The sequence below is a fragment of the Acanthopagrus latus genome, chromosome 6, assembly GCF_904848185.1.
Source record: "Acanthopagrus latus isolate v.2019 chromosome 6, fAcaLat1.1, whole genome shotgun sequence".
Classification (NCBI taxonomy): Eukaryota; Metazoa; Chordata; class Actinopteri; order Spariformes; family Sparidae; genus Acanthopagrus; species Acanthopagrus latus.
The window spans coordinates 2,062,287-2,081,149 of NC_051044.1; the positions used below are offsets into that span (position 1 = coordinate 2,062,287).

At 40.5% G+C, this 18,863-nt stretch overlaps 1 protein-coding gene and 2 long non-coding RNA genes across 4 annotated transcripts in view; 2 read left to right on the top strand and 1 right to left on the bottom strand.

Annotated features, from left to right (window-relative positions):
• Positions 1-1,288: 1,288 nt before the first annotated feature.
• Positions 1,289-18,863, bottom strand: part of LOC119021760 (butyrophilin subfamily 2 member A1-like) — a 66,081-nt gene continuing 48,506 nt past the window's right edge. Inside the window, exons 8-11 of one of the 2 annotated variants that reach the window (XM_037102259.1) lie at positions 15,771-16,043; positions 14,828-14,845; positions 2,971-3,072; positions 1,289-2,764 (exon numbers count right to left, since the gene is read on the bottom strand). In XM_037102259.1, coding sequence (XP_036958154.1) covers positions 2,688-2,764; positions 2,971-3,072; positions 14,828-14,845; positions 15,771-16,043 — 470 coding nt within the window. In that variant the 3' untranslated portion in view covers positions 1,289-2,687. Of the gene's footprint in view, positions 2,765-2,970; positions 3,073-11,966; positions 13,152-13,352; positions 13,458-14,827; positions 14,846-15,770; positions 16,044-18,863 lie in introns of those variants that run through there. The other variant, XM_037102261.1, reaches the window with a different exon arrangement.
• On the top strand, positions 7,035-8,479 carry LOC119021769. The gene is made up of 2 exons (XR_005075748.1): positions 7,035-7,152; positions 8,128-8,479. It is a non-coding gene; the product is annotated as an uncharacterized LOC119021769 (long non-coding RNA).
• On the top strand, positions 13,487-18,181 carry LOC119021768. The gene is made up of 2 exons (XR_005075747.1): positions 13,487-13,550; positions 17,823-18,181. It is a non-coding gene; the product is annotated as an uncharacterized LOC119021768 (long non-coding RNA).

An 18,863-nucleotide genomic window follows, 5' to 3' on the forward strand; every position in this document is an offset into this window, starting at 1 on the left:
GGAGCTCCCGTACCGGAGGGACCTGCTCTCCCAGGGGAACGGAGCCCTGTTCCACCCCTTTCCAGAGGGGCTCAGGCTGGTGGCCCTGCAACTTACTGTGCGTACCGCTGGGCCGGCAGTTCCCCCTTGGGACTTGGACATCCTCCTCGGGGCCCTTCAGCGTTCCCCCTTCGAACCTCTTGGGGATGCTGACCTCAAATGGCTTTCGATGAAAACCGCCTTTCTGCTCGCCGTCACTTCAGCTAGAAGGGTGAGTGAACTCCATGCCTTGTCGGTGCATGGTGACTGCTGTTGGTTTCCCCAGACAGCTCGAGTGTGGCTCTCCACCCCAACCCAGCTTTCCTGCCTAAGGTCCTGACTGAGCTCCACCTGGCTCAGTCAGTCGAGCGTCGAGGTTGAGCAGAGCCAGTCCACACTATGCCCGGTCAGGGCCTTGACGGAGTACCTTTGGCGTACTCAGGCGGTCCGGAAGTCCAATCAGCTTTTTGTGTGTTACGACCATGGGCCTTTGGGCAGGTCTCTGTCAAAATCCAGGCTGTTGCACTGGGTTGCGGACACGATCCAGCAGGCTTGTGCGCTGTCAGGTGTGCCTGTTCCACCAGGGGTCCGGGCACACTTCACTCGGGGTGTGGCTGCTTCATGGGCCTTGTGGCGGGGGGTTTCCCTCGCTTCTATATGCTCCACCACCACGTGGTCGTCTCAGTCAACCTTTACTAGGTTCTACCGGTTGAAAGTGGCCGCCAGCCCCTCCTTTGGGGAGCGTGTGCTGGGCGTGGCCCGACAGTAGGCATTCTGTCTCCCCCTCAGACTTGTGTCTTGCGGGCTGATTGAGCGGCTGCTCCGTGAACAGACTGGCCTTTGCTTCTTGCAGGGCCCTATCCTGTCCCCCTTGGGTCAACCTTGCGTCTTGTGGGCTTCCCCGGCAGCCCCTTTCCTCCCATGGCCGGCCCTAGTGCCTTGCAGGGCCTACTCCGGGGAGTTGTATATAGTGTACATTTGTAAATAGTTTGTTTGTTGGACATGGGATTGTGGGTTGCACCATCTCCTCACGGGGTGTCTTAAAGATCTACCCCGTACATATGGAATATGTAATGATGAGCGATAGTCTCTTCACTCAGAGAACCAAGGTTACAATGTAACCATATGATCTGAAATATTGTTTCATTCAAACTGTTTTAATGTCTGTAAAATACAGATCATCTCAGAATCAGACCAGAAATTAAAATCACTTTTATTTCTTTGATTCCAGTTTGAAGACAGAAACATCAGAAACAGTCACAACACACAGTTTGACAGTTTTCATGTTTTATTCAAACGTTTGTATAGAAATGATGAAGCACTGCCTGAAATGACCTGAAACACGACAAAAGCATCATCAGTGAACAACAGAAACACACATGAACTCTGAGACACAATTCAAATATCAAACAACAGTTTATCAGGCTCATCCAGATCAAACTGAATAATACAAACAGCTGCAGAATAAGACACAACAGTTCAACAGCCAATGATTCACTGGATCATTGAAAAACAAACTGAACATTAAAACCTTATAATTATAATAAACTGGACATGAGTGTAGAGTTCAGTTAGTAACTGACTCTGGATCAGCACCTCAACAAATACATAGAAGCATAAAAATCCAAAAAATAAAATAAGACTTCATAAAAAAAAAAATATTCCAGAAATAAATCATAATTATGAGATAAAATTATGTGAGAAAAGGGTTAACTTTGACCTTTTCTCTCATAATTTTGATTCTTTTAATGTATTATGATTTATTTTACTTTATTCTCTAATAATTTTGAAGTTTTCATTGACTAATTTCAATGTTTTATGTCAAAACCTTAATTTAGTTTATGTCATGATTATGATTTAACATGGGAATATTTTTTTGAGAAAGATAATAGTCCAATAATGTCATAAATATAAATATAGAAAAATATGTGTCACATTATATCAACTGGCAGCTACAAAATGTTGACAGTGTAGTGGAAATTCTCCTTTGTGAGGTAGAGAGTTTCTAAATCTCTTAAGAATTTCAGACTTCAGCGTCTGAATCAAATCTCGTTTAATGCACGCAGCGTGGAGAGAAGGCAAGAGCGTTCTCTGCCAAACTCTAAATTGTTACCCCTCAAGTACAGAATCAGAGAGGAGGTCACCTTCATTTACAGCAGCCATAAAACATTTTCTTTACATTATAATGACACTTTGATGTAACAAAACTTCTAAAACTTCTGTATGTTCCCATGTGGGGGATTTGCCCCCACCTGTGGCTCTTGTGACACCTCAAACAATGTGACATTCTCCCTTCCTCCTCCTACCATGCAAGGTGCTGGTCTGACCATCAGGAGCAGTTTGGGCTTCAGCCTGTTGCTCAAGGACACTTGGACATGTGGACGGGAGGAGCCGGGGATCGAACCATGGATCGATGAGGTTCAGGACATGAGGACAGTTCAGGGAGAGATTGTTGCCGTGGTAACATAGTGATGACAGCAGAATGAGCTACATGCACATCGTCACACAAACAACCTTCTGTTCTACCATCACAACTATCTGCTGCAACACAACACCAATCCTCACCTGAACCTGAGACTCAGTTTAATGTTAAAACCAGGTTTTACTCCTCAGACTGAAATAAGTGACCAGACAAGATGTTCTCACTGTCATTCAGCATCATCTGAGACTCAAACTGGCTCTGACTGAATCATTGCGGTATTCTGATCGGCGCCTGTTGGTCCGTTGGCTGTGTTTGGTGTTGAACCTGGATCAGAAGGAAACAAAACAAAGTCACAGTGAAGAAAGTCTGACTGACCTGATCCTCCTCTGAGTGTAAATACACACAGAATGATTAATGTCAGAGAGATAAAACATCTGTCAAGACTCTGAACATGAGATACACAAAGAACGAGTTGTGATGTCTGTTCATCATTAATATGTTGATATGATGTTTAAATGTACTTTTCTTACAATGTCTTTTTACGCGATGCCTGATGTAAAGCACAGATAGAACAGCAGCAACAACAAAAAGGAGGCCGACAACTCCAGCAATGATCCATCCAATGTTGGACCCTGAAAGAGATAAAAGTGGATGTGAGAGTCAGAAGTTGAGGTCAGATGATCAGCAGCAGACTGGACCTCACAGCCCACACAGAACCACTAAAGGTGAGTCTGCTCCTGAAGTCTGAACTTGTTCCACATGAAAACTCCACTGGGATGAATGTGAGCAGGAACAGTGATGTTAGCTCTGATCTCAGGTCCAGTTTCCTCCTGCTGGGCTCCACAGCTCAGAGGCTGCTTCTGGTTCTGGTCCCAGCAGTGAAGAAACAAATGGACTTAGTTCCATTCATCACTTTGATCTGACAGTAAAAACACAGGATCATCTGAGAAAATATAAAACTTCTTCACAACACTTTTACTGACACTTTGACACTTTTACTCAAGTGGACTTTTACTTGTAACAGAGTATTTTTACTTTGTGTTTCTGCTTCTGTCACTTCAGTAAAGTATCCCAGTACTTCTTCCACCACTGACTACTGTCCACAAACATGGAGATTAAAATCACTGTCAGCTTCTTGGTGCTGGTCGGGTCCACAGTTATTGGGCCCTGATGGCAGCACATCAACACAGTCGCAGGTTTTATGAAGCGAGAGTCTGTTGAAGCTCCGACTGTGAAACATAAATATACTTTAACTCATTAATAAAAGAACAGAATCAATATTTAGAGCTTCTTATAGACACATATAGACTGAGAGACAGTTTCACATCTCTCCACACAGAGTTTTAAATGATAGAACCAGAACAATTCTTCTGTCTCAGCTCACTAAAGATCACTAAAGATCACAGCAGGATCTAGATTTGATTTGAAAGGTTGAAGAGTTTGATCATTTATGTTGCTGTGAAACAGGTTCGGTCCTGATTTCTGAATCTGAATTCATCCTTCAGCAGAGTTAGATAAGAAAAGACAAGAAAACTTTTCTAACTTCTCCTTAAAAAAACACTTTTTCTGCCTCCCATCATGACAGAAACACATCGACAGTGACGACTTTACAGCAGCTCCTCAACTTTAAACATTTGTTGTGCGTCATGTGAACTTTGTTTCTATTCACATTAAATAATAAAGAAAATGTGTCATGAAATGTGAAACACAGGATCATTAAAAGCTCGTCTCCTTCTGTTAACATAGTTTGGGTGTGGACACTTTAATGGGAACACCTGTACAATCTAAAGTAGGCTGAGCAACATAAACAATATAAACTGTCATCATGATATGAGAATATATATTGTTTTAGATATTTGATATTCTCACATGGTGATATATCAAAACTGTCTCCTGGTTCTAAAGGCTCATTACAGTAAAGTGACGTCATGTTCTGAACTCACCGACTTGTTCTAATACTTTCTTTACCCACTGAGTCATTATATCAGCATTAATGATGATTATTGATCAGAAATCTCATCCTGTTAATGTTTGTGAAAGTAACAATCGTCATTCATCAGTATTGATCTCACAGTGGGGCCTATCTGGTCAAACATATTCAGATATTTGATTTTGTGGCTCGTCCCAACACTTCTGAAGTTCTTCTGAGAACATTTCACATTATCCAGTTACACATCTTATATCAGGATGTGGCCTTAAAATGTCTTGATATCATTTTAAGGTCGTACCTCGCAGCTCTAATCTGAAGTAATCCAACACAACTGTTCTGTAACTTCAATCATTTATAATTCCAGCAATATTATATAATGTTATAAATCATAACTCAACAGTACTGAAAGTGATTTATTGTGTCCGAGTGAGTTAAAACCTGTGATGATGTTTAATGACTCATGTTGTTATTATCTCTCATCATAACTCATCACTTCAGATCAGCGTCATGTCAGATTATCTTCTGTTTCCTCTTCTACTCACTCAGCAGCTCATATTCTGTTTGTCTGTTCTGATCCAGTTCTGTCAGTCGGGTCCATCAGTTCCTCCACAGTTACACCTCCTAGTTATTATGTGCTGAACAACCAGCTCAGCTGTGTGTGAGTCTACTTACTGTACATAAATACACAGATGTAACTAGTTGAGTTGAGTTTAAAAAAGACTCAGATCAGTTCTGACCTTTCAGAATTTGTTCTTTCTGGTAAAATAAAGATTTCTGCAGTTTGATGCACAAACTTGTCAGTGAGCATCATAACTGTCCTCAGATGTTTCCTCTGAAATATATTTACTGTAAACAGAGTGAGTGTAACACTGTCAATCTAACTGCATATCACATACAGCACATAGAGTGTTAATGATTAATAAATGTTGTACATCGTCACAAAGACAAAAATTAATGAAGTTCATGTTCCTATTTTCTGACTATGTAATCCTGGTGTGTGTGTGTGTGTGTGTGTGTGTGTGTGTGTGTGTGTGTGTGTGTGTGTGTGTGTGTGTGTGTGTGTGTGTGTGTGTGTGTGTGTGTGTGTGTCTAATTCCACTCTCATTATTTTATACACAAATGTTTCACTCTGTTTAAAACATTTTAAATTTACATATTAAATCACAACTAGGAAGAATCTCACCTTCAATATGCACAGAGGTCACAGCAGCAATCTGATGGCTGAGTGTCTCCTGTGTAGCTACGCAGCTGTAGTTGTCGGTCTTGGTCACAGTAATCTTGACAGTGATGTAAAATCGACCTCCTCTGTCTGAGATCTGTGGCTCCTCAGCAGGAAGAATGTTGTTTTCACTGTCCTTCCACTTTATTGTAGGAAGTGGATCACCGTGAGCTTCACACTGCAGCAGAGACGAGTCCTTTGAGTCATCAAGTGTCCTGATACATGGCTCTGGAGCTGCACCTGTAGATTACAAAGACACAGTTTCAGCATTGTCAAGGTTATATTGTGATTTTGTTCATCTACACTCTGCTTGTATACAGTTTACTGAGTGTGTAAGAAATGACATAGTGTTCCTGTCAGTGATCAATGTGCTGTATAGACAGGAGCAGGATGTGAGAGGAAGAGGAGAGAATCCCTTCTGGTTGAGGTGTCAGAGAGCCACATGTGGGGCAATTTCTCTCTACATGGGAGGCAGGGCTTCCCGATAAATCCAGCTTTCATGGTCATAGTGATACGAACATGTGCGATAAACCAGAGCATGTGAGCGGAGCTGAGCGGTGAGAATTTCCACTCCCTGCTTACGTAGGTTTTCGCTGCTTCGCTCCATCGCTCAAAGTTAGTTATACCAGACAGCTCCGCTCAAAGACCGCTCTCCGCTCACCTAAAATTTTATTCAGCTCTGATGAAATCACTCCACGCTCGCTCAAAGATCATTTTGGGCTGTCACCTCTTTCTGTGTTCTGTCTGTTTGAGCCAGTGGATGGCATTGTACTGCCATCTAGTGGCCAGTCTTGGAACTTGAGTGAAACGGAACCATCGCTCTGGCCTTTGGATTAAAACCCGCTCTGCGCTCCGCTCTGCTCACATGCCCTGCGATAAACAGGGCCAAAGACTGCCTGACATGCTATGAATAAGAAAAATCATTTTGTTTACATGCGACATGCATGCACCTTGAGCACGCAAACATTTAGCCAATCAGACGGAGCCCCAGCTAGCTGTTATCTACCCTGACAAAATCAGTAGGCATCAGTTTGGCGGTGACTGCCAGGTTATGATGGCTGAGGGAGGAGAGAAAAGCCATGTGGTTGACGAAAACGTTGTGGTGAAGAGAAACAGCACTTCTGCCATATGGACTTATATTGGATTCAGGAGAGACAACGTGTTACAAACACAGGTACTGTGTAAAATATGCTGAAAAGTTGTTGCAACTTCAAGAGGAAAATTCCCATAAAAACAACAGAAGAGTTAAAGCTGTTATACGCAGACAGATATATACAATGACCAAACAAGGAGTGAAGGGAAAACACAGACTAAATACACAGACACTGATGAACAGACGAGGAACAGGTGAGGAGAGAGGAGGGAGGAGGCCAGGTGAGGTAACGAGGGGGAGGAGCACATGAGAAAACATGAAGGGAACAATCCAACAGACAGGGAGCCAGAGGGGAGAACATAGGAGAAGCTTCAAATCAAGACAAAGGCACAAGACATGATACAAAGACATAAATTCAGAGTCATGACAAGAATGGGACGTCACTTAATTTCATATGCGAGTCAAGGCAGGTGAGCAAATACCTTCGTATTTCATAGTGTATCTGTGATGCAATAAATGTATTCTTATCTTAACAAAGAATACAAGGAAACATGGTATAGTATGTTTCAGAGACATTTTAAGAATTTTAAGCATATTTTAATGATTATAAGAATAATATTATTAATTTAAATTATTTTCTGAATAATATTGACAAACCTAGTTCATCATATTATTAAACTAAAGGAGGAAACAAATGGAAACACTGAAGCATTTTCCTGATGGAAGCTGATGAAGGTCTTTGTACCAAAACATTATTAAATTAATTATTGTTTGAGGTCAACAGGAGTTTTTGTTCTGAGTTACAGAAGCTCAGAAAGTCCATCTGATGGCTGCTCCTGTGTCAGAGCTCGTGTCAGGTGAAGAATATCAGGTGAAGTTTGATGATGTCACAGTTTATTGATGATGTCAGAGGCTTCAGATGTCACTGCTGCTGCAGAAAGAGCTTCTTTCAGCTTACAGATAAACTATTTCATCATGACTGAGATAAAAAATAATAAAAGGAATATTGTGATGTTGGATTGTTACATAAATATTAAACATAAAGTTAAAATCATGAACCCAGAATGAACCTGACACTAAACTACATTAATAAAGTAGATGACATTATTCTTTCATGTCAGTAAAAAGACTTGGAAGCTGAAAAGATGTTGTTGTATAACTATAATATAATAAACGTGTCCACCTGTAAGTGACGACTGATCCCAGTCAGGTGAACACAGAGAGGTTCAGGCCCACAGATGTAAGTGTTCAGACTGACAGGCCTGAGAAGACATTTACAGAGACATGTAGAGGTGGAGAGTGACGTCAGCACAATCAGGACTCACCTGGGATGTTTTCACCTGTTCTGTCCTTTAAGACTCGATCTTAAAGGCAAAACAAACACGTTAGATAGTTTTGAAACAGACAGGTAATACTGTGTAAAAGTCATGTTTCATCTCCTACAGACGGCTGAAGCTTCATTGTACAGAGAGACATAATCTGCAGTGTGTCTCTGATATCAGCATGTTTGATACAGAGGTCGTCTCTCCAGATGTGGCTGCAGCTCTGTGGGCTCGAGGCCCTGCCAGATGTGGATTCTGACCACTGAACAAAAGTCCATCTGGGACTCTGGAACCAGTCGCAGCAGTAAATGAGCGACATCTTTAACTGTTTAATGAAAACACTCACCAACAACAAGCTCGATGATGGATGTTTGTCTCGGTTGATGACGTGGAAAATCACAGCTGTAGTTCCCGCTGTCGGCCATCTTTGTTCCTGTGATCTTTATGGAGGCGTCACCGTTCTTCAGTTGATCTTCAAAAAATGAGACTCGACCTTTGAACTGATCATCTTGACCTTGACGGCCGTTATTGTAATGATTGCCTGCATCATACATGAACACCTCCTTCATCTCCTTCTGACCATCTTTCCTCCAGTCAAACAGTTTTCCTGAGATGTCCTCCTCTGTGCTGAGGGAACAGTTTAAAACAGCATCACTGTCTTCTTCCACGACCACTCTGACAGCTGGAAGATAAAAACATGTTACTCAGTATGTTAACATGCTGAGTCATCAGGAAACAAAGTCAGATAACAACTTTACACAACAAAAACTCAAACAGCTGTTTCCTCTAACATGATAGTTTTGGTTGTGTCCAGCTTGTACTGACATATTTTAAGTATATTTAATCTTACAGTAAAGTTAATCAGGTTTCTGTTATTGAGCGTTTGTGTTTGAATGTTACAAAATGTGTTCAGCTGTGGAAACTGTTCATCTTTATAACACCAGGAGAAGTTGTAGTTTTATTCATGTCACATCTTGATTTATTGGACTGGATTCAAAGACACAACTAACCACCAAACTATCCTGTTCCACAGCTGAACACACATGTTGTTTCACTGAACTTTCTCAGGACATCATTCTGAGGACAAGAACCAGGAAACATCTTAAGAACCTTTTGGTTTGACAGATCTTATTATTTATCAGACGATGTCTCACCCAGATCAAGTCAAACCACACAAACAGGTGTTACTGCATTGTTGAAGATGACTGTGAGTGGTAGAGGGAGGATGACACACACTGCTCTGGTTTTATATACATGTGGTAACTAAAAAAACCTGTCATCCACAAATAAACACAGTCACAGAGACTGCAGTGCAGTTATGCTAATGCGTAGGGATACGGAGGTTCTACGGTTGAGAAAAAGTAGTGCCAAAAGAAAGGGCGGTCTGACGGCGATGTAAAGCGGTGTGAATTTTCCCTTTACAACGTACACTTGAACTGTTACAGGTTTTTTAAGGTGAGCCTTGTTTTAGGTGGTTTATTTCACCTTTTCTCTGGACTCCGTTCACTGCAGTACAAAGCTGAGTGTCGGAGCTGGAGCGGCTCTCTGCTTCTCCAAACTGAGGCTGCGCTGATCGGTTGTCTACATTCCTACAGTTTAGTTATGTTTCTGATGTATTATTTAAAGTAAATTTAAAGTAAACTATGACTGCTAGTTCTGCTCACAGCAGATAGGTTAAGACCAGATCACTCCTTTTTTTTTTCACTAATCTGATGTCAGAAACCTTCTTTCCCTTTTGAACAACCCATTTTCAAGATTTGATCCAATCAGGTAACCAAAATCCGATCAGATTACCTTTGAACAACCGGCCCATAATCCTGGATAGCAAAAAAATGGGATTTCCAAATCCGGATAATAAAGTGAAATGACAAACTGTCAGTGATGATGATCAGTTTTCTTACCGTCTCCAGAGCAGCTCAGCAGACAGAGACACACGAGAGGAAGAAGCTCCATAGTTGTTGATGTCCCGCCACACAGTAGGTGATTTGTTTAGGGGGCGTGGCACAATGAGACACACCTGTGTACACCTGTCCAACACTCTCTCTCCTCCCATAAAAGTCCTGAGCAGACAGCTGAAGGAAAGAGAGTTCCTGAGACAACATTGTGCCCACGTTAAGTTATTTATGAAGGAAGACAGTAACAGTGACGTGTAGATCCACTTAGAACAAATACTTTTGACATACAAATTGTAAATACAAAATAAGTGAAAAATAGCATTATAAATAATGGTGTTACCACTATTCTTTTATAATTCAATCAGAAAAACAAAATAAATCACAGATGTTGAATAACTAAATCAATTTTAGCATTAATAAGGTTTACAGTAAAAAATAAACACCAAGATGTGCCACTGAAGTATCATGAAAATGTGTTACAAGCTCATAAAACTGACCAAAATCACACATATTTCACTATTTATAGCTATATAAGATTTCTATAAATGGCTTCACTGTGTGATGTTATACAAACCTGTTGCAACGTCCAACACATGATAGAGTAATATTGTCCTACGTTAACATGCGTGATTAGTAAATAAAAAAATATATATATACTCTGAGTATGTGTTATGCATCTTATCTGTAACTTACTACACACATCAGGCGTATTATCTCAAATGGACATTTCATCACTTGCACTAGTTTTACCAGAACAGGGCGTTTGATCAAATATGGTCTCTACATTTTTCACACCAAGTTTTTCACTAATGTCATTATTTCACTACTACGACGGAGTATTAGAGCCAGACTAGGAGACAAAAATATTGTTATTATTATTTTTTTTTAATTATGAGAATAAAGTCATAATATTACGAGAATAATGTAGTCATTTTATGAGAACTGTAACAAGAAAGAGCAGTCTTCCCCTTGTGTTGAAATGAGGACTGTTATAATTTGGTATCAGTCTCAAAAATAAGGAAATATTTACAATCTTTATCATCAGTATCAGGACTTTGAAACGATTGTGCAAACGACTGTGTCTGTTTGGAAGAAAGATCTGGTCACGTCAGATCTTGATAACTCTATCAAAGCTTTATTCTCATTAAAATGACTTTTTTTCTTTTGTTATTATTACATTATTCTCCTATTATTACAACTTTATTCTCGTTATTTCTTTAGTTTTTTTCGTCTTAGTATGGCACTGATATATGACGGAGTATTAGTGCCATACTAAGAGGAAAGAAATATCTGACGTGACCAGATCTTTCTTTAAAATAGACACAGTCGTTTCAAGTCCTGATACTGATGATTGCTGTCTAATATTAATCTTACGAGTATCTCAGGAAAATAAGTGTAAACATGTAAAGGATCTGTTGAGAATAACTGATATTATGATCAGTATTTCAAAGTATTTCCAGATATTTGTTGCTTTGATTGTCTACAAAGAAAACATGATATCAACATAATAATAAGAAACTACACAATTTAAAAATATATTCTTATGCTCATACTTTCAACAGTTGATTGTATCAGGATTAAAATGATCTGTTGGTTTGATTAATATTCAGTTTAAAATGTCCATTAATGAAGCTGTCAGTGCAGTGAACTGTCTGTTTGTTAGAAGCTTTGTTTGAAATCTGACGTATCTGAAATATTGTTTCATTCAAACTGTTTTAATGTCTGTAAAATACAGATCATCTCAGAATCAGACCAGAAATTAAAATCACTTTTATTTCTTTGATCCCAGTTTGAAGACAGAAACATCAGAAACAGTCACAACACACAGTTTGACAGTTTTCATCTTTTATTCAAACATTTGTACAGAAATGATGAAGCGCTGCCTGAAATGACCTGAAACACGACAAGAGCATCATCAGTGAACAACAGAACCATCAGTGTGGAACTGGACCTGACAGACTGCTGAGCACCTTAAAACAGAAACAAGAACCAACACAGGCTCGACCCAAATAATGCCAACAACACAAATCTACAATATAAAGTCACATTATATTGACAGTGACTGACAGTGTTAACAGCAGCTTCAGTTCAGTGAAGTCTGATGGTTTTAAAGCACATGTGGAGCTCAGTCAGGAGCTTTAAGCTCTACAAGCAGTCTGATAATATTTGGTAAATAGACGCATTTATACATCACTGCTGCCCTCATTCATCCACTCACTCACTCACTCACTCACTCACTCACTCACTCACTCACTCACTCACTCACTCACTCACTCACTCACTCACTCACTCACTCACTCACTCACCGATGGCAGTCAGCTACCATGCAAGGTGCTGGTCTGACCATCAGGAGCAGTTTGGGCTTCAGCCTGTTGCTCAAGGACACTTGGACATGTGGACGGGAGGAGCCGGGGATCGAACCAGCGACGTGTGATTAACTGACCAGCTGCTAGAGACGCTTCAGATCATCAGAGTATAAAAATAAAAGAATAAAAGCAACATAGAACAGAGAGAAAGAGCTCGTCTTTGTCCTCAACAACATTAATAACAGAGTCAACGACTACGTTCAGACGATCTTTACTGTCAGTTGAACTCTGTTGAACAGAGACGTGAAAGAAGAAGTTGTGTGAAGAATTAAAATCCAGCTTGAGAGAAAAGTTCAAACCCTGCAGACTTCCTGTGTTGGTCAGTCACTACTTGAAGTGGATGTGAATGTTGGTTTGTTGGTTTCAGGAAGTGAGTCGGTTCAGATGTTGTTCAGCCATCAGACAAACGTGTCAGAGCGACTGACGTCTTTTTACTCTGACAGGATTCTGAGTCCGACACTTGACTTGGACACTATTTGTGACTGAGTGCTGTGAGATAAAGACGAGGACTGATTATGTGTATTTATTTTTATATAAATGTATTAACTGTAAGATCTCACTGTCTATGATCTGGATGAGCTTCAGGACATGAGGACAGTTCAGGGAGAGATTGTTGCCGTGGTAACATAGTGATGACAGCAGAATGAGCTACATGCACATCGTCACACAAACAACCTTCTGTTCTACCATCACAACTATCTGCTGCAACACAACACCAATCCTCACCTGAACCTGAGACTCAGTTTAATGTTAAAACCAGGTTTTACTCCTCAGACTGAAATAAGTGACCAGACAAGATGTTCTCACTGTCATTCAGCAAGATTTGATGAAGAAAGTGGTTGTTCAGAAGTACGTGGTGGTCCGTTGGCTCTGTTTCGTCTTGAACCTGGATCAGAAGGAAACAAAACAAAGTTATACTCAAGAAAATCACAAACTTGATCCTCCTCTGAGTGTAAATACACACAGAATGATTAATGTCAGAGAGAATAAAACATCTGTCAAGACTCTGAACATGAGAAACATAAAGAATGAGTTGTGATGTTTATCATTAATATGGTGATTTAAAAAAAACCTTTGAACTTCTTACAATTGAGTGTGATGAAACCTTTCTTGAGAAGCACAAATAGAGGAAGACCAACAACTAGCAGGGTGATGACAAGTGTAACAACAACAATCGCTCCAGCTGACCACCCTGAAAGAGATAAAAGTGGATGTGAGAGACAGAAGTTGAGGTCAGATGATCAGCAGCAGACTGGACCTCACAGCCCACACAGAACCACTAAAGGTGAGTCTGCTCCTGAAGTCTGAACTTGTTCCACATGAAAACTCCACTGGGATGAATGTGAGCAGGAACAGTGATGTTAGCTCTGATCTCAGGTCCAGTTTCCTCCTGCTGGGCTCCACAGCTCAGAGGCTGCTTCTGGTTCTGGTCCCAGCAGTGAAGAAACAAATGGACTTAGTTCCATTCATCACTTTGATCTGACAGTAAAAACACAGGATCATCTGAGAAAATATAAAACTTCTTCACAACACTTTTACTGACACTTTTACACTTTTACTCAAGTGGACTTTTACTTGTAACAGAGTATTTTTACTTTGTGTTTCTGCTTCTGTCACTTCAGTAAAGTATCCCAGTACTTCTTCCACCACTGACTACTGTCCACAAACATGGAGATTAAAATCACTGTCAGCTTCTTGGTGCTGGTCGGGTCCACAGTTATTGGGCCCTGATGGCAGCACATCAACACAGTCGCAGGTTTTATGAAGCGAGAGTCTGTTGAAGCTCCGACTGTGAAACATAAATATACTTTAACTCATTAATAAAAGAACAGAATCAATATTTAGAGCTTCTTATAGACACATATAGACTGAGAGACAGTTTCACATCTCTCCACACAGAGTTTTAAATGATAGAATCAGAACAATTCTTCTGTCTCAGCTCACTAAAGCTCACTAAAGATCACAGCAGGATCTAGATTTGATTTGAAAGGTTGAAGAGTTTGATCATTTATGTTGCTGTGAAACAGGTTCGGTCCTGATTTCTGAATCTGAATTCATCCTTCAGCATCAAATCCTTCAGCTGATCTCTGATCAGCTTCTGCTGCTTTAATAGTCACAATTACTACAATTATAAGATGATCATTAATGTTGGAGACTTGTAGTTACAGCCTGAATACAATGGTGCTAATTACAAGTTTTAATTAGTGTCCAGTAGAAACTCAGTTCAAAGCTCCATGATCTCATATTATTACAGGAACTATCATTGTGTTTATTCACAGTTAAAGTTTGGTCCCAGTTTTCAGTGTGAGTTCAGTTTGTAGTTGAGAAATAAAAGAATCAAACCCTCAGTGAGTAAACTCTTCTCTTCCTGTCTGAGTGGCTCCATGTTGTCAACACAGTCTGTAGATTACTGAAGTTGAGTCTCAGTAGAAGATGAAATTCTTCACTCAGTTTGAAACATTTTTCACTTTGTGTACTTTCTGTTCCATCTGAACTCACATCACATTTTTTGAAACCAAATATAACATGATGTGATTAAAAGAACATGAGGAAGAATCTCACCTGGCTCTGGAGGTGGAACTGTGAAGATAAAGATAAATGACATCAGTTATAAAGAACATTTACAGGATTATAAATGAAACATTGTGAAGTTGTTCGTTCTTCTTTACATGAGGACTAAACTCTTCTCTTCCTGTCTGAGTGGCTCCATGTTGTCTGTTGTGTGATTCTTGTGTAACTGGGCTGCTGTAACGCTGCAGTTTGTGGTTGGGATTAATAAAGTCTCTCTCTAATCTCTCTAATCTAAACAGAGCTAACAGTGACGGCCTCTCTGACGGCTTCACTCTGCTGTTGCTGTGCTTTCTGTCTCCAGGGCTGCAGACCTGTTGGGAGGTTCATCAGCAGCGTGGGACACACCTGGGCCTGATGTGCTGCATGTATACAACTCCTTCACAACATCTGCTCACACATCTTTGTGTCGTGGCTTTTGGTTTCCTTTGGTTTGTTTTTACAGCTCAACATCCACACAGCACATCTTCACTCATCCACTGCTGCACTACTGACTGCACTCACTCCTCCAGCTGTCTGAGTCTCTGTTAGAAATAAATCACTGTGTCTCCTGGTTCTGACCCAGTCTGAGAGGCTGCGTGGTGACTAATGACAACTTCACTGTGTTCTGGTGAAACAATATATATATATATATATATATATATATATATATATATATATATATTTTTTTTTTTTTCACTTTTGGTAGTTAAATGTGACAGAAAGTCAGGATCAGGCTGCAGCAGCTGTTTATTAATCTATTACTGAGTTTGTGGGTGAAGTTTCATCAATTCTTAGAATTTGAAGAGAAGTTTGAAACATTTCTGACTTGTGTAGACGTCTTCATCACAATGTGCTTTGTTTTCAGTCTGAACATGTGTAAAGTTTTTTGAAAACGTAGAAACCAACAACAATTAAAATGACTGAACACTTCATATGACACAAAGAGGAATCTCACCCTTGACAACATCAATCTTAGCTTCAATTTCGTGGCCAATTTCCTCCTGAGTGACGACACAGCGGAAGGTGTCGGTCTTTGTCACAGCAGCTCGGAGGACGATGTCGTAGAGGCCTCCACTTTCTGTTTCCCTCAGTACTTTAACAGGAAGGACGTTTCCAGATCTGTCCTTCCAATCGACTTTAGGTTTTGGAAAAGCACCTAGAACTTTACACTGCAGCACCATCCCATCAGCTGTTTTAACTGTTGTGACATACGGCTCTGAAGCTGCACCTGGAAACATAGAAACAAAAGGTAACATTAGATTTAATTACAGCATCAGAAATGTAATGTTGGGATGTTTTTTGTTCATCACATCTCTGCTTGTTGATCAGAGCGAGTTTAAGATTAAAGAAAAACACAAGAAACCAAAAAGTGATAAAAAGCACGATGAGGCTCAGTTACAGCTCGCAGCATTCTTCAACAGAGGATCATATTTCACACACATTTAACTTCTACTGAGAGTTTCTAACTATTTACAACTTTTCTGCCTCCCATCATGACAGAAACACATCGACAGTGACGACTTTACAGCAGCTCCTCAACTTTAAACATTTGTTGTGCGTCATGTGAACTTTGTTTCTATTCACATTAAATAATAAAGAAAATGTGTCATGAAATGTGAAACACAGGATCATTAAAAGCTCGTCTCCTTCTGTTAACATAGTTTGGGTGTGGACACTTTAATAGGAACACCTGTACAATCTAAAGTAGGCTGAGCAACATAAACAATATAAACTGTCATCATGATATGAGAATTTATATTGTTTTAGATATTTGATATTCTCACATGGTGATATATCAAAACTGTCTCCTGGTTCTAAAGGCTCATTACAGTAAAGTGACGTCATGTTCTGAACTCACCGACTTGTTCTAATACTTTCTTTACCCACTGAGTCATTATATCAGCATTAATGATGATTATTGATCAGAAATCTCATCCTGTTAATGTTTTGTGAAAGTAACAATCGTCACTCATCAGTATTGATCTCACAGTGGGGCCTATTTGGTCGAACATATTCAGATATTTGATTTTGTGGCTCGTCCCAACACTTCTGAAGTTCTTCTGAGAACATTTCACATTATCCAGTTACACATCTTATATCAGGATGTGGCCTTAAAATATCTTGATATCATTTTAAGGTCGTACCTCGCAGCTCTAATCTGAAGTAATCCAACACAACTGTTCTGTAACTTCAATCATTTATAATTCCAGCAATATTATATAATGTTATAAATCATAACTCAACAGTACTGAAAGTGATTTATTGTGTCAGGGTGAGTTAAAACCTGTGATGATGTTTAATGACTCATGTTGTTATTACGGATACAAGCGGCTGAAATGAGTTTCCTCTGCAGGGTGGCGGTCTCTCCCTTAGAGATAGGGTGAGGAGCTCTGTCACCCGGGAGGAGCTCGGAGTAGAGCCGCTGCTCCTCCACATCCAGAGGAGCCAGCTGAGGTGGCTCGGGCATCTATATCGGATGCCCCCGGGACGCCTTCCACGGGAGGTGTTCCTGGCATGTCCCACTGGGAGGAGACCCCGAGGAAGACCCAGGACACGCTGGAGCGACTATGTCACCCAGCTGGCCTGGTAACGCCTTGGGATCCTCCCAGAAGAGCTGGAGGAAGTGTCCGGGGTGAGGGAAGTCTGGATGTCCCTGCTCAGACAGCTGCCCCCGCGACCCGGTAACGGATAAAGCGGTAGAAGATGGATGGATGGATGTTGTTATTATCTCTCATCATAACTCATCACTTCAGATCAGCGTCGTGTCAGATTATCTTCTGTTTCCTCTTCTACTCACTCAGCAGCTCATATTCTGTTTGTCTGTTCTGATCCAGTTCTGTCAGTCGGGTCCATCAGTTCCTCCACAGTTACACCTCCTAGTTATTATGTGCTGAACAACCAGCTCAGCTGTGTGTGAGACTCACTTTGTGTGCAGTGATTCATTTTAGTGTGTGGATGCAGAAATCTTTGTTCAGTCACCACATGTCTGTACATTGAACTTGTCCAGGTGTGAACTCACAGACAGTCGGTGTGAAGGATTTAAACAGTCAGCAGCAGAAGAGGCAGCTGTGGAGCTTCACTACAGGCCTCGTTTGTGAAAACTGCCTCTCAACTGGAAAGGAGCCACAAACTTGACAGAAAAGGAGGCTCAGAGTTCAGGACCACTTTCAGTCTGAGCTCCTCAGTGGACCTGAGCCCGGTACCAACATCATTCTTTTATGTCGCTGACAAAAAGATTCAGTGATGAAGATCCTGTGACATCAGAACCAGAAGCAGCTCCAGTGTGACTCCAGGAGACGGAGCTCAGATGTGTTTCAGGACTCAAAGTTTCTCTGATTAATCAACTAAATGAACTCATGAATCAAGTGTCTGTGTTCAGATTGTTGTCATGTATAATTACACACAGAATAACAAACACACTGTGGCCACTTTATGAGGCGCACATTAATGATCTGCTGCAACACAACACAACACAACACAACACAACTGTTCTCACTCAAACTTTTACAATGAAATATAAAGTCAAATAAAGATTTCTGCAGTTTGATGCACAAACTTGTCAGTGAGCATCATAACTGTCCTCAGATGTTTCTTATATCAGGATGTGGCCTTAAAATGTCTTGATATCATTTTAAGGTCGTACCTCGCAGCTCTAATCTGAAGTAATCCAACACAACTGTTCTGTAACTTCAATCATTTATAATTCCAGCAATATTATATAATGTTATAAATCATAACTCAACAGTACTGAAAGTGATTTATTGTGTCCGAGTGAGTTAAAACCTGTGATGATGTTTAATGACTCATGTTGTTATTATCTCTCATCATAACTCATCACTTCAGATCAGCGTCATGTCAGATTATCTTCTGTTTCCTCTTCTACTCACTCAGCAGCTCATATTCTGTTTGTCTGTTCTGATCCAGTTCTGTCAGTCGGGTCCATCAGTTCCTCCACAGTTACACCTCCTAGTTATTATGTGCTGAACAACCAGCTCAGCTGTGTGTGAGTTTACTTACTGTACATAAATACACAGATGTAACTAGGCTG